Here is a 16,302-nt window from a genome sequence, read left to right as displayed (position 1 = left end):
CTTGCGTCTGATGAAGTGGGCATTCACCCACGAAAGCTTATGCTCCAATACTTCTGTTAGTCTTAAAGGTGGCACAGGACCCTCTGTTGCTTTTTACAGATTCAGACTAACACGGCTACCCCTCTGTTACCGGATACATCTAGTTTTCTAATGCCATGGCGAAGTTTAAAACACAAAATCCATCCATCAGAAAATGCACATGGCTCAGTCAATTGCATTTGCTTATAAAAATCTTTTGCCTTTTCAATGAGCCTGAGATAGGGGCACCCTCCAATCATTTCAATGAAAACCTTTCATATAAAACACTGTCTAGCTGCTCTAATATGTCGTTGTTCGACAGCTTTATTTTACTCACAACTACCAAAAAATGTGAGCAATTTTCCTTTTTGATCCTTGATGTCATATATCGTGGATGAGCCAACACTGTACTCTTGCATCAAAACATTCCTATTCTTGTCCTTTTTAAGACGTGTACAAATAACTATTTTCTGTTTTAATGTCAACACAACTCAGTTACGCTTCTCTCCTTTGCTTTTTGCTGGTATTTTGGATGCCATAATGATAGGGTGGTGTTGATATTTAACGATAAACACAGGACAATACACCAAGTAATAAACCGACCGATCACAATGGCGGATACAAACAGAAAGAACAGTATTTGGCTCGTCTCAGCTAAATCAAGTGTAGTCCGACTGCTCTCGGAAATTCTCAGGTCCTGAATAGCTTCAGCATCAGTCCTGGTTATTAGATTGAAGATTTGTATTGAGATATCAGAAATGCCGGTTTCTAGAGCTTTCCGGATGATAAAGTGCCGGATAACACAGCTTTTATTGCATTATGTTAGGTCCGCATGGAGGGATTTAATACAAAGAGAAGACATCTACCTGTGGAATTAATCCTGACACCCGTACAAAGAGTACGTAAATTTTGTGCAGGAGTTAGCTGCAGAGCCCAGGGGGATCCAAATCCTCTTCCACAAGCCACAGAGCTTTCTGCAACCACTGCTGCAGTCTCAAGGTTATAGCAGCTTCTGCAGCCCCTCTGCTGAAGTCAACAGAGTTATGATGGTGTAAAACCTGAATGAAAGGAGTATCATATCTACCATCTTAACACTAACTCTACGGCTATGACCTGATTTTTATTTTCAAACAACGGGAGTATCAAATACAGGACTACTAAAGTTTTCATACTCAGGTATTATATCCACCATTATGTTCCAAGTAAACCACACAGAGGAAAAACACCCTCTTGGTTCCAGCCACTAGTGTACGGTTACCTGAGATAGTCAAAAACAGAGGTGGATTTTGGTTTTGCATTACATCAGTTGTGTGTTTTGCCTTACAAACTCAAAACCTTGAGCCATTTGGATCTCGTTAATCTAAATTCCCCATGAAAATCAGGGAAGGGAATAATGAGTTGCAAATAACCAATTCTATTTTGGTTCATCTTTAGTAGATATTGATATTGCTGTTAAAGAATGAAAAAATATAATTAAACAACCCGCTTATTTTTCTCTGAATTAATTTGGTTAATTTAAACCACAATGCACGCAAGCCAATTCAAAAAATGTGACACCCACTGAAACAGTCCATTAACAATGACAAAAGTTATCTGATAAGGCAGTTATACCATTAATATGCATTTGGTTTGTTTTCACAAGGTATTGCAGGTCTTGCTAGAGTGCTTGGTGAACTTCCAGATCTTATTAAATATTTATAATTAATCCTTACAAAGTCACATTTCACAATGCTTGTTCTAATTAAAGGGACACTGTCAACTTGAATTTTTTTTAAAATGACTACTTTAAAAACTTCAGTTTTCTGGTAGACTACCATTTAAATAGTAGAGTCTAATATTTTTAATTACTTTAAAAAAATGGTTACAAGACTCTCCGTTCCTCTGTTTATATTTAGAAGGATCTGTGGTGTGATCCTGAGAGCAAAACAACATATGTACTCAGGCTAAACCTCTCACCCCACCCCAACCTTTTCTCTCTCTGCTTCTTGCTGCCCATTCAGTTTAATCTTTGCTTGTTGCTGTTACTGTCAAACTTTCCAGGCCCCGGGGAAGCTTGTCCACCATTGGACACAAGATGTGACAAAGACCAAAAATCATGAACACAAAAATTATTCATGCAAGAATGCACTGGGACTCTTCCTTTAGAATAAATAGCTCTTTCTATAAGACCAGTTTCTTAATTCTTTATTTTTTAGGTTAATTTTCAACAATAAAACTGAAGGGAACACCACATTTGTGTAGAACTGAGGTAACTTTGGGACTGAAATGAGTAACATCCCTCACATTTTGGAGGTATGTTTACAAGTAAAAACACAGTACAACTGATTATATAGAGTGCTGTCAAATGCACAGTGTAAATGAAATGAAAAAGAATTAAAAAAAAATCTAATACCTTCCAATTAAAGTTATTTTAGGGGTTACTTACTAGTATAGTAGTTTGGGATTTTTGGAAAGAAATGTGATTTCCAAGCTGACAATGTCCCTGTAATACTATATGTATGACAATGTACCTGTTTCTGTATTAATCTGAAAAAAACAGGCAAGCCCACACACATCCAGCCCACTATTTTTTCAGAGTTTACAACATCACTATATTAGAATTTAGATGATTTTGATAGCCTACAGCCCTATCTCAAAGAAAGGGCTAATGCAAGTGCTTATCATAGATGAGTGATTTCATCATGTGGCAGAGAGAGGATAAAGTTCTTACCCCTGATTCACAAAGTATGCTGGCAATGTGCTTATTATGATATGAGCTACCCTAAGGCTAGCTTTACGGAAACACAGTGATAAAAAAGGATATAGTGGGTTTCAATTAACACCACTTTAAGTTATTAAAGAAGTTTACAGATATGCTATAACTCAAAAGGAGAAACATTAAGCACACACAGCTATGAGGGGGAAATAACATTTAAAATTTTTGGTGAAGGAAAGAGTTTGGCAGGGTACTCTAGACAGCTTTCTAATTTTGCTTGAGCAATTGATGTTAGAAAGTTGGATGTCTAAATGACTGAGCCATACACAGATTATTTGTGTATGTCAGTGTTGAGCACAAAATGATACAGGGCTATATCCCTTATGCTGCTAAAGATGAGACTGTTCATCCATAAAGCTCCTCACTAAGGAATGTGAGCTGAGAAAACTCTCCCACTTCTTCAACCAAATAGGACCTTTCTCCTACTTAGCCCTCTCCCTCTACAAGGCCAGTAAGACATCCCCCACTGAGCAGCCCAAGAGCCTCACATTATCTGCCTCCTCCCCACAGCCACCAGCCCTCTCCCCGCACACAGAGCTACTGTCAGTTCTCTACTGGTTTCTCCCTGCACCCAGCTCCCAGAGCAGCCCACCTCTCCTGCACGTTCCAGGCTTGAGGGAAAGCTCAGGAACAGATTCCTTCAACCCAACCCAAATCCAACAGAACACGACTACAAGTGTTGGAAGTGTGTCAAATCAAGTATGAAAACAACCTGACACTCTCGGGCTTGGGTCAGATAGTCTCTATTCAGCTTCTTCTGCCCAGGGGATTGTCACGGCAGTGACTGCTTTTCCCGCTCCTACCAGCCACCACCACCTCACTAAGCAGGGTGTGCTGCAGGGTGAGTTTGCCAACAAGTTGCAGTGCCTCTCATTCTGCAGCACACGCAGCACAATGAGGCAGCCACCAGCAAGAGTGGGGCACGTGGTTGCCACGTCACCAACCCCACATGGAGGAGACATCCAGAGATGGATTTTGGGCAGGGAGAGCCAGAAGGCCCCGCCAAGCCAAGACCTAAAGACAAGACGGTGGCAGCAGTGCTGACACAGGTTCATGGGAAACAGTTTGCTCTACAGTGAGCAATGCTGGGCCAGGAGAACCGGGGAGCAGCTGGTGGGCCAGGGAATAATTAGCCCTCAGGGACTCTGCAGAGAAAACAAAATAAAGTCTGAGCCAGCAGCTAGACCCTTTCAACCCAACCCAATACCAACAGGACCCCACTACAGGGGTCAGGTCGGATTGAGTCTAGTCTGAAAACAAGCCAACATGCTTGGGTCAGGTTCAGATTGGCTGTAATCTAGGTGGGTTTGGGCCGGGCTTTAAAATTAGGCCCAAGCAGACTTTTAGTCAGGAACACAGAGAGCCAATAACTCTCAATGGAGAAGGTGAAGACTTGCAAAGGAGGAGTTTCTAGAAAAGGGAAATCACTGGCTCCCCCAAGAGTCTTGAGCTGCTACATTCCCAATTCCTGGACCAGGCAGGCCTGCCAACAGTCCCAGAGTCCAGAAGGCATAAGGTGACAAAGTAATCTTCACCTCTCTTTCCTCCACCCCCTTCCTGCATCCAGCACGGGAACAGAGGAACATAGAATCGAGGCCTTTTTTCATGCTAGTTTACTTAATTTACACATCTGCTTCAGCCAAAGCAGAACTGTCTATTGAATATTCAATAAAGTATTTATTATAGTTTGTATATAACAGATGGCTCTGCTTTTGCTGAATCACATATGAAAAAATCCTGTAAGAATGCCAAATGATACACCTTTTTCTTATTCCATCTGCCCAGGCTCCCCCAGGGAAGTCAACTTTACAGTTTCATATAGCTTGCACATGGCTGGAGAAGAAAACAGAAAATATATTGGGGAGGAGGATACAGAATAATGTCCCTTCCAATTTTCCCTAACACTCTCTTATTTTCAAAAAAGGTATTCTTTCTGGGTATTCCAATGCCAAGAACACTGGGAAATTATCAGGGCTTAAGTTTGCCAAATGGCTGCAGTGGAATTCACAAAAGCGCTGTTTACTGAGCATTATTATTAATGGTGAGAAGAACACAGTAGAATTGAGGACATTCTTTCTGGAATATATCCAGATCTTAAAAAATATATATATATATATAGTGCTTTACTTCTGGTTCCAATGGAAAAATAACAAGTTTATCCTAAATTCCAATTTTTTTTAAAAAATGTGGAAAATATTCAAAAGTGTCAATATTAACCCTGATCTCTTACTAGAACAATAGTCCACTGAAGTTAGAGAGAAAGAGATGCATCAAAAATATCTAAATGTCATATGTGACTGTAAAAATATGAGCAAATTAACATTTTCAACTAACCTCTAAAAAGGCCAGTGCTTAGATTTCCTTTTTTTTTTAAATGTTAGTATCAGAGCCATTGGGGCAGATTCTGTTCTTCGATTCATTTCAATTATAGTCCTGAGAGCATATCTAAGCACTAAGCCTACACGGGCAAGTATAGTCTCAGCTTCCTTTAACTTTACACATGCTTTCGAAGTATAAATTAACACATGTTCAAAACGTTTCCATTTTAGACTCCACACAGAATCTTCCAGCAATTAATTACAGTAAAGTATTTCATTATAAGATAAAAATCAGAAATTGGCCTCAGAGGAATCCCAAGTATCCATAAATCTTTGATAGATGTTCAAAATCTAAATTTAGATCTGGATCCAAATTTTGCAGCTCACGATATTCTTGCAACAGGCCAAACCAAACCTTTGAACCCAAACACCCCTGAACTTTGAGGATAGAATTTTTCTGTAATCCATACCTGGATCTAAAGCCAAATTTTTCAACTTTTCCCTATCAAAACACGGGATCCAAAAAAGCTCCAAGTTTTCAGGGATTGAAACCCCCCTCCAAATTTTGTGTTTTAGGTCCATGCTTAGATATAATACATGCAGGATGGTAGGACTTACATTATCTCCTTGCGTGTAGCTGTCCTTGGAGCAGAGGCATCTATATGGCTTAGTACTTGTATCACAATGATCAGCATGGCCATGACAATTACACCTGCAGACAAAAACAGCTATTAAAGAAAATACACAACATGCATTATTTGAGAGACATCTCTCCACTATTTTTACACTGTCATGAAGGTAATTTTCTGCTTTGTTAAGAATAAACCAAGTCCCAAAAAAATACTGTTCTTAAGTGTAGTAACCATTAGATGTCTTCTCCATTCAACATTTATAAATGTCAAGTAAATGCAGCTTTCCAGGGGAGTAAATTGACAGGACCGTTTCTAGACCAACTATTAAGTTATCAAGTGTGCATTACGTGCTTTCATTACATACTATGCAGATACAAGGCCTTAATTATTTACTACAGCTAGCACCTATCTTGTCAATATTAACCCTTGATCTTATAACTTGGTCATAATATCTTAAAGATCTTTCATGTATTGAACTTAAACACACAGGGCCCAATTTTGCCCTCAATTTAAAAAAAAATGACTCCCGCTGAAGTCAAGTCCTCCTATGAAAGTCAATAAGTAATACACCCAAGTAACTGAGGGCAGAATTGAGCCTGCAGTCTTTTCTTTTTGAGGTATGAAATAGCCTCGTAGCTTTGCAGTAGAAAGGACTGTGCATGTATAAAGTCACCGACATAGTAACTGTTTAAGCAAAATAGAAATCACAATACATCTAAATAAACAGTCAAAATTTTACAAATTAAGGAAATTAATTTAATATAAAGGTGAATGTGACCTCTGATAGGGTGTTATCTCCCAAAATGAGATCACATATTTCAAAATATAAATTCACATATAATACATGTTCACAAAAATCAGCACCATATGCTCCTTTGGAGACTATTTCACTGTTAAATTTGCATATTATTTACAGGGCATAATTAGTCCTTTAACAAGATTGCATACTTAACATACATATTAAAATTGTCAGTCACAGATAATACAATACTTTCAGAACAGCTTCCTTTTTAAAGGAAAAACTGTGGCAAAAACAAAGAATGTAGATCGTTATTAAGACCATTACATTTGCCATGTCTGGAAATCTGTAATGAAACTTAGAAGACCTACGAAAGCAAAGCATAAGACAGGATTTCAGTTATAAGCCCCTATTTAGAAGAGTTTGTAACTCTAAGAAAAAACCTCTTTTGACATATTTGTGTAATAAAAGTCATTAATTATTTTAAATATGCATTTGGATAAATGTTCAGAAAATATGTTTAATGGCATGTGGGACCTGATCCAATACTATGGGCCAAATACTTTGCACAGTCAAAGTAAAACCAGAGTAAAGCCATTGACTTCAAGGTGGCTAATGATAGATCACACATCTTCCTCAAATTTTCAATTGTTCGGAAGTTTCTTTAACCAAAAAAAAAGACATTCCGATAACTTCTACCTTCCACTGATTGTAATTTCATCAACTCCGTAGTATCTGTGCCTGAAGTTGACCCAAGGCTCAGTTGTATGATACTGGCCAAGAAGATGAATCCTCACTTGTGTGGCTTTTACAAACTCTTGGAGAGATGGAGTATTGTAGAAGTCATTGTAACCAGGCCGACGATTCGGTTCAGGTGTAAGAATACTGAAAGTAATGTTTCCACGGGAGTATGGAGTAAACCTGTTTTAAAAAAAGATGACAAACATATTTTACAGGTTATCTATTCTTCATGTTTTCACAGAGGACATTAATTAAGTGAGCACAACTTTATTTATCGTTTCTAATGGACAAATTCCGATGAAAATGGAAACCACACACAGAGCTCAAATAAAAGATATACACAGGCATATGCCGTATGTCTGTTTTCCCCAAACTGCCACTTTGTGGTCCAAAATATAAATTTTCATTTTAAATATAAAGCTTCTAGTCCTTATTGGTGCAAAGAAAACCTTGAAAACGAATACAGCAATTTCTTCCCCAGTTTGCAGAGGGCCTGAAACAATGGCTCAAAGGTGTAAACTGGTCTTGTTGCTATAAGATGTTAACTCAAATGGTCAGTGGTGATAATTTAAGTGCCCACATTATTAACTATTTCCCAGCTGATCAAGGTATGTAAAAAACAGAGGCACAAATCACACTATGAAGACCTATACAAACTACTGTGACATCTCATTTTGGCATGAGTGGGTGGCACTTGGTAGAGTACTACACAACTTGCTTCCCTCTCCCAAATCAAGAAAAATGCAAGTGCATGGAGTTTAGTGAAACCCAGCAGGGCCCAATGGGAGCCAAGGCCAACGAGCCCAGCTGAATATTTGAGCTTCAACAACGGAGGACATAGCCAAGCAAAGCCCTACACAGCATGCCTAATCAGAGGGTCTTCACAACCTACTATGAGCAGCATTTCATTTTGGCTTCTTTAATTGGCAGAGTTTGGCAAGTAGACAGAGCCTATGGAGAAGAACCACTGCTTTTTCCCCTACCCAAATTTGGACTCTCTAAAATCTATGCTCCCAAAAGCAGAACTTGGCACTTGATAAATGAAATTCCCATGCATTGTTGTTTCCTCTAGAAAACTGCTGGGCTGTTTGAAACTTAGAAGCTCTTGCTGGGAATTTTTGTAAACAGTTCCCAGTTTAAGCCCCTACCCTGAAATGAAATCCTCTGCTAGTGCAGACCCTTGAGGCTCAGTGGGGGATCCCATTGACTTCGCTGAACCCTTACACAAATCAGGGGCCCATGCTACAGCATCAGAACCTCAGTTTTTCAACAGAAAATGGCTGGAGGGTGACAAACTGATCTCCAAGCAACCCATTATCACCCATTTCTTGTAACTGTCTCTATGATTCTTGCTCCCCATCCATTTTTTCTGCCCCTAGCACAGATCCCCTTTTTGTTTGGCCATCAGGGATGAGGCTCCAAATGTGAATAATTGCAAGTTGGTACACATTGCAAATTAATATGTCATCAGAAATAGCACGAAGTGACCAGAGAATGGGTTTGGATGATCAATATCCAAAGAAATACTAGAATAGAATATATCTATACAGTTTCACTGAGAAGTTTAGTATTAGAGCTATATGTTATTTTCTCCAAAGGAATCAGTGGGTATTTTCCTGTCCTTAAAAAGAATACATAACATAGTAACCAATTTTTCTCTTCCACATAATGCCTGCTTGACTATACAGAATATACATTGGTCTTTAGAGGGCTTTTCGGAGGGTTTTTTTTTTTTTAATGAAGTGTACTGTACATCAGTCATACACAACATTATGCACTTTTATCATATATGCCATGTAGTTGAAGGGAGAAACAGTACTACATTATAAAACATTTATGGAAGCAGTTCATACATTGGCTTTTTTTTTTTTGAAGATAAGCTAATTATGTTTTAATTGGGCTTGGCAGATTTTTTTATTTTTGTAATTTTACTAGATAATATCAGTTTATTTTAAGCATTTTCTCAATTTTTTATCAGTTTAAATTTTTCAGCTGTCCAAAATTATGGGTTTAAGCATTTACTTTTTTTTGTATCTATTTAAATTTTCACAGTTGTGGGAAATGATGGGGGGGGGGGGCAGAAAGTTATTTACTGACCGTAGACACGGAGATTGAAAAAGTTAAATCTTTATAAACCATTAAAACCCAAACTGTCAACATCATATGCCAAAATATAGATAAATATAATATATAGTAAATATCCTTAAATCAACTAGTCATAACTGTTTTTGCTATTCATTTGCTAATCCATTGGTAACGAGTCTATTCAAAAAAGTCTAAATCACTGATTTTTACTCTAGTAAGTTCTCAACCCGCATTCTTCTTAGTTTGCCTATCTGTAAATTTCTATGATCATCATTAGAAGTTAGAACTATTCCTTGTCAGTTTGTGTGTGTACACAGTATAAAAAAAAAAAAAAAAACCTGACATATTCCCAATAAAAATCTAATCCTTCCAACCCTAGTTTTAATGTTAGGCAAGGCATCATTTTACAACTAATGTAGATGATCAAAACTGGTTTCTTTGCTTACTTAATGAATTGGCTTTCTCCATTCCCCTCCCCCACTGAATAGCAACAATGTTCAATAGTCATTGTTAAAAACTGACTTAATTCAAGTGACCACATGCTGCTTCCCCTAGAATCCTGAACTCTTAGAACCCAGAGAAAGATGATCACACTTTAAAAGCCTCGGCGAGGTGGCAAATGTGAAACAGAAAAAGCCTACAGCACCTGGTACTGTATCCCCAGATTGTTTTCCAGCCAAGTACTAACTAGGCCTCACACTGACTAGCATCTGAAATCAGGCAAGAGCTAGTGCATTATGACAGGTATGGCTATAAGCAGAATCAGTTTACTTTTGAATTTGCACAAGGTAGTCAGTGAAACAGGGGACTGGCAATACGTTTCTGAGAGGGCATCCCCAAACAGAATGTGTTCTTGCCTTTAAAGGCTAAACGCATTAGAAAATGAATTTGTACCCTATTTCTTGAATGGTTTCTCACATCCACTGTAACTCTAAAGAGCTGACTTTGTCCTCACTTTTGCCCTCACTGATTTTTGTCCATCAATACAAAAGCATCTAAGTTCCAACACAAGATCTGACACTCTCAGAAGTCATCTGTGATATTTTTTAGATTAACTGGATGCTCAAAATCAGTTAAACTAGCACCCTTCTCTATCCCTCTTATCAGTGCACCTCAATTTCTTTACTAAGTGATAACAGTCCCATAAAATATGAATTACCAAATTTCAATATTCTCACTCCATTAGAACATGGAAATCAATTGTGTCAGGTGCTTGAATGTTTGAAATCTGATAAAAATGACAGATGACCTTTTGGTGATCTCCAATGGAAAGGTTAAATTTGGGATCTTTTATGTACTCGGCAGCCCATAATAAATGAGCATATCAAATTTCAAGATTCTATCTCAATGGGAACATGGAGATGAATTGTGTCAGACACCTGTTAAAAGCATCTGTATGATATAGATAATATCTATTCATACCTAGGAAGTTGGAGACAGTTGACAGAGTCTGGATTTTCTAGAGAGCCATTGTTATCCATTCCAAAAATACTGCAATTTCTAGCAAAATACTGCCAATCTTCCCAGTTTAAATCATTTTTCTTTTTCCTTTGAATTCTCATTGCTTCCGGCTGTGGACTATAGAACTGAAGGATAATATAGAACACCTACAAATGAACAACAAAATACAGAACTGAAATTAAAATAGCTTGAGCTACAGACCAACATGAATACAAATATTAAATAAATTTCTGTATCCACATGTAGTAATATAAAAAACTTATTTCACATCATTCACCATATATATGCATTTTGAATAAACAACAAATAGATGTCGCACATGAGAAATATCTAAGATATTTCTTCCCTTCTCCCAGACTGGTTTAAGAGTTAAAGTAAACTTTCTTGTTAAACCTGCTCTTTATACTGCTCCTTGGTAGGCAGTGGAATCATTCCATGACAATTATTCTTCATTACTTTTTGAGGTCTATTTGAAATTAGTACCTCATTGTATGGCAAGTCCATGCTCTGTGATATTACCAACATTTTGGCCACAAGAAAAAGGGATACTTATGTATTGCCAAACAGGTGGTGGATAGTTTTCTGGTTTTAAGACCACCCAATTTATCATTTTTCCCTGCCTTTGGCCTGGAACTACTTCAAATATCTGTGACACAGAAGGGAGTTTCCTCCACCACACTGTTGTATGGGCGTTTGTGATAAGCACTCCCACATGTATACTCCGAATCAATTGAGTCTTAATATTTCACAGATATTTAAATTGGCTTTTAAATAGAGAACAAGTTCTTACAAACTACGCCAAAATCTATCCTCAGATTCTTCTCTTCTCCTACCCCAAACATGCAAACTCAATTGACAATAAACAAAAAAGCTAACGAGAATAAGTTTTATAAACATTAGACCTTGGGCTTGATTCACCTCTGTGCATATAAGGGGCACAAACTGAAATGCCTGTTCTCATGGAGACAGTTTCATCAGGGGGGTCTATTCATCCCCAGGGCAGGCCACAGTAGGCTACTGCCCTTCAGCACTGGAGGGAAGCACCAAACTCCAAGCAGGACTCCACAGAAACCAGGCTGGTGGAAATGCTAGTTGGCCTGTCTCCGTCCCCTCCCACAGCAGTCCATCCACTTTCTGGGCTTCACTAGCCAACTTCAAGTCCCTGATGAAGCAGAGATTTCACATGGTTCTGTACTGATGCACACCTTTGAGTAGACTTTTTTTTACTGCACCTATCTTCCAGTGGCTGAAGGCATGAAATCAGTCCCTTGTGTTTTAATAGAAATTACGGTTAAAAATTACAGCAGTGAAGCAACTTAAAAATGCATGTTTTGTTTATGAACATAGGAGTTGTCATACTGGAGCTGAACATTAGTTCATCTACTCCATTACACTGCCTCTGACACTAGCCAAGATCTGATGTATCAGAGAAAAGCCAGAAACACAATGCACCTGCTCACTTTTTGCAACATTATGGGCAGGAGGAAATTTCTTCCAGGCCACCAAAGTGACCTGTTGATAGCTCAAAGTAAGAGGTTTGAACTTGCTTAAAATTGAAATCTGGTGTACTTTAAGCCTCCTCCTAGCTTTCATTTAATAAACATCAGGGAGCATCAACTACATTCCATTCTCATGCCCCAATGACAAACAAGAAAAAAATAGCCTTCTCATTACCTGATACTGTCCATTTTGTAAATCTATTGTGATAGTAACGCCACGGTCCAGATGTGCAGTGTTAATTAACAGAGATGAAATCCAGGAGGTTCCAATATCATTATCGTTGATATAACACAGGGAATGGGCTTCTGGGTTCAGCCTCAGCACTCTGTCATTAGTTGTGTCATCTGCACCATTAGGGATGCAATATCTCTGCACCAACGGGTGTACCCGGGGGTGACTGCCTGGGCAGCGGCATTCTGACTGGGTGTGCAGGTGAGGAAATTCCCCAGAGAATACCTCCAAAATGTCTCTGTCACAGCATAAAAAAGTAAATAGGTACACGGGTAAAGGGAAAGATGAGTGAAATTATGAGCATCTATGATTGCAGATTAAATTTCAGCCCCAGCCTTAGCCACCACCATCATAAACCACCACACTAAATGTGATTAGAACACCACCATTAATAGTTCTCTTTTATTACATCATGCCTGACTCTGATCACTAATCTGAATACTTTCCTTAAAACACATTATAGCATTGACATCGTGTCTGTAGTAGCTGTATCAATTAATCCACTTGAGTGTTAGTACCTAAATTTTCTGAAAAACATCCAATTATGCAGACAAATTTGCACCCTCAAATAACTATGAGTGCAGAAAAAAAGTGTTTATTGAGAATTTTGGCCTCAATATCTTAAGTGTCCACTAACTATGTGTGCCTGTCTTTGTGGTTACCCAACTAGACACTGATTTCAAAGGACACTGACCACATACAGTTCCCATTGACTTCTTTGGCAGATGAAATCAGGCCCTAGCTCTCAGGTAGGTTACCCAAAAGCTGAGGCACCCAAAATTAGTGGATACTTTTGAATATCTGAGTATATAATCACCTGAGATGCCAGCTATCATAGAAGATTAGGATTGGAAGAGACCTCAGGAGGTCATCTAGTCCAACCCCCTGCTCAAAGCAGGACCAGCACCAACTAAATCATCCCAGCCAGCGCTTTGTCAAGCCGTGCCTTAAAAACCTCTTAAGGATGGAGATTCCACCACTTCCCTAGGTAACCCATTCTGGTGCTTCACCACCCTCCTAGTGAAACAGTGTTTCCTAATATCCAACCTAGACCTCCCCCACTGTAACTTGAGACCATTGCTTCTTGTTCTGTCATCTGCCACCACTGAGAACAGCCGAGCTCCATCCTCTTTGGAACCCCCCTTTAGGTAGTTGAAGGCTGCTATCAAATCCCCCCTCACTCTTCTCTTCTGCAGAATAAATAACCCCAGTTCCCTCAGCATCTCCTCATAAATCATGTGCCCAGCCCCCCAGTCATTTTCCTTGCCCTCCGCTGGACTCTCTCCAATTTGTCACATCCTTTCTGTAGTGGGGGGGCCCAAAACTGGATGCAATACTCCAGATGTGGCCTCACCAGTGCCGAATAGAGGGGAATAATCACTTCCCTCGATCTGCTGGCAATGCTCCTACTAATGCAGCCCAATATGCCATTATTCTTCTTGGTAACAAGGGCACACTGTTGACTCATATCCAGCTTCTCTTCCACAGTAATCCCCAGGTCCTTTTCTGCAGAACTGTCACTTAGCCAGTCAGTCCCCAGCCTGTAGCAGTGCATGGGATTTTTCCGTCCTAAGTGCAGGACTCTGCACTTGTCCTTGTTGAACCTCATCAGATTTCTTTTGGCCCAATCCTCCAATTTGTCTAGGTCACTCTGGACCCTATCCCTACCTTCCAGTGTATCTACCTCCCTCCCCAGCTTAGTGTCATCTGCAAACTTGCTAAGGGTGCAATCCATCCCATCATCCAGATCATTAATGAAGATGTTGAACAAAACCAGCCCTAGAACTGACCCCTGGGGCACTCCGCTTGATACCAGCTGCCAACTAGACATCGAGCCATTGATCACTACTCGTTGAGCCTGATTATCTAGCCAGTTTTCTATCCACCTGATAGTCCATTCATCCAATCCATACTACTTTAACTTACTGGCAAGATTACTGTGGGAGACCGTATCAAAAGCTTTACTAAAGTCAAGGTATATCATGTCCACCACTATCTATCATCTGCACCTGCAGTTAATTCTGGGCACGGTATTTTGGGCTCATTTGTTTGTGGCCACTATACCCACAAAATTGGATGCTGATTTAAGGATCTTTTAAAATCAGATAAACAGTTTAGAATATGATATACTTGGCTGAATTAATCTAATTTTTATTTCATGGGAAACAGCAAGGATTTCCTTGAGAGAATATATAGCCAATGTGATTGTGGCAGTGTAGGGATAGGTCTGTATTGAATTATAAACTCATTTTCTATTATGCCTTGCACCCATGTCTATTCTTGCCTAAGGGCAGCCTATTGTAATGTATTTCCAGATGGCTGACCTTCCAGATAAGATGTTTGATACCTCATTGCAGGACAATCACTGAGAAGTCATCCAGATTGCAATCTGGGGCCATCAACTTTGACTGTGCCCCATCTGTTGGCTCAGCGACATGGAGTAATGGACTTTCTACTGAGGGGCCTGCATGGAGGTGGAGCATACATGATTGGAGGGTGGTTGAGAATTTCCCAGTGAAACACATGGCAGAGACAGAGGTCTCCTTCAGAACTGAGTACTGCTCTGGACAAGGAGACAGACCATCCCCACATGCAAGGAGGACTTTCAGGAGAGTGAGAGCAGAAGGGTTTCTGTCTAGCCTGGAATACTAACAAACCTCAGACTCACAAGAAGAGGCGAGATCAAACCAGGGGATTGTGCTCTAAGGATTTTTGTTTTCAAAATTTCTGTAACTCGAGGGCTTCAACAGCAAAGTTTCTGTAGTTAAGAATTTTTTTTGCTAAACCTGCATTCCTTGCTTATCTGCCACTTTGTCCCCAAAGGAGTTAAATTAGAAGCCTGGAGTACCCACAGCCCCAGGTGGAGCTCTGGGGTGTGTGTATAAGCAACTGCAGGTGCTTGGAAAGTCTCAGACACTGAGTTAAGGGTCTAGAATGGTTGAGTGGTGCCACATGTCCCAGGAAAGCATCTCAGACCAGCGGTCTGAGCATGGGAGTGTACAGACCCAGAAACAAAAAAGGGATTAGACTTTACCCTGACCCTGTTGGCTTGGGAGCACGTGAGACACAGCAATGGGGTCTACTCACCACAGACTGGGTAACTGTACAGTGGGGTACTAGGCCAGGTTGCAACAATGACAACATATAAACACGAAGGATATCACAGTGTGACTATCTAGTATTAGAAGTCACTGTATATATTTTAAAAACATCTGAAAAGCACAATTGATATCTAACATTCCACCCATGACTGATCTCGCCTCAAAGCCTGTTTGATACGAACAGCCCTGTTGAATCCATTCCCAGTAAACTATGACCACAAAAGTAACCATCTTTTAAGGAGAATATCAAAAAAGCCCTGTATTTTGGGGAACAAATTTACCATTATGTATTCTTCCTCTCTCTCTCATCATACTCCTAGGTTTTACCAAGAACAACAGGGTTTTTTTGTTTTGTTTTTTTACCTGTTTGTAAGTGCCACTTGGTACAATCGAAAATCTTGCATTCTTCCAACAAATTGCTCTAAACCTATGAAAATATATTATAAATAAATAATCTAATTCCATCAACCAGAAATCAACTCTACACTGCATGAAAGCACCTTTTATTCAGCACATAGTGAACTCTCTTGCACAATTACCTCCCATGAATGAAACCATCTTGGATGTGGACAAAACTATAGAGGGCAATGAATTAAATTTTTGATAAAAAGAATGATTTATAATAACTTTATAGGAACATTTTGTACCTCTCTCTTTTCTGATTAGAGAGGTGGCACAGGGACCGGCTCATTAGACAGAAGTAATGAGCCAGTCTATGTGC

General features: G+C 39.4%; 1 protein-coding gene across 1 annotated transcript in view; it reads right to left on the bottom strand.

Annotated features, from left to right (window-relative positions):
- The window catches only part of USH2A (usherin), a 558,238-nt gene that overhangs the window by 497,447 nt on the left and 44,489 nt on the right, over window positions 1–16,302 (bottom strand). Inside the window, exons 4-8 of the mRNA XM_026657662.2 lie at window positions 15,945–16,008; window positions 12,424–12,718; window positions 10,711–10,895; window positions 7,162–7,383; window positions 5,710–5,803 (exon numbers count right to left, since the gene is read on the bottom strand). Coding sequence (XP_026513447.1) covers window positions 5,710–5,803; window positions 7,162–7,383; window positions 10,711–10,895; window positions 12,424–12,718; window positions 15,945–16,008 — 860 coding nt within the window. The remainder of the gene's footprint in view (window positions 1–5,709; window positions 5,804–7,161; window positions 7,384–10,710; window positions 10,896–12,423; window positions 12,719–15,944; window positions 16,009–16,302) is intronic.

This window comes from Terrapene carolina, unplaced genomic scaffold (assembly GCF_002925995.2).
Source record: "Terrapene carolina triunguis isolate 2854851 unplaced genomic scaffold, T_m_triunguis-2.0 Scaffold262, whole genome shotgun sequence".
Taxonomy (NCBI): Eukaryota; Metazoa; Chordata; order Testudines; family Emydidae; genus Terrapene; species Terrapene triunguis.
Note: the sequence above shows the minus strand (reverse complement) of the source record. Positions and strands in the feature narration are given on the sequence as shown.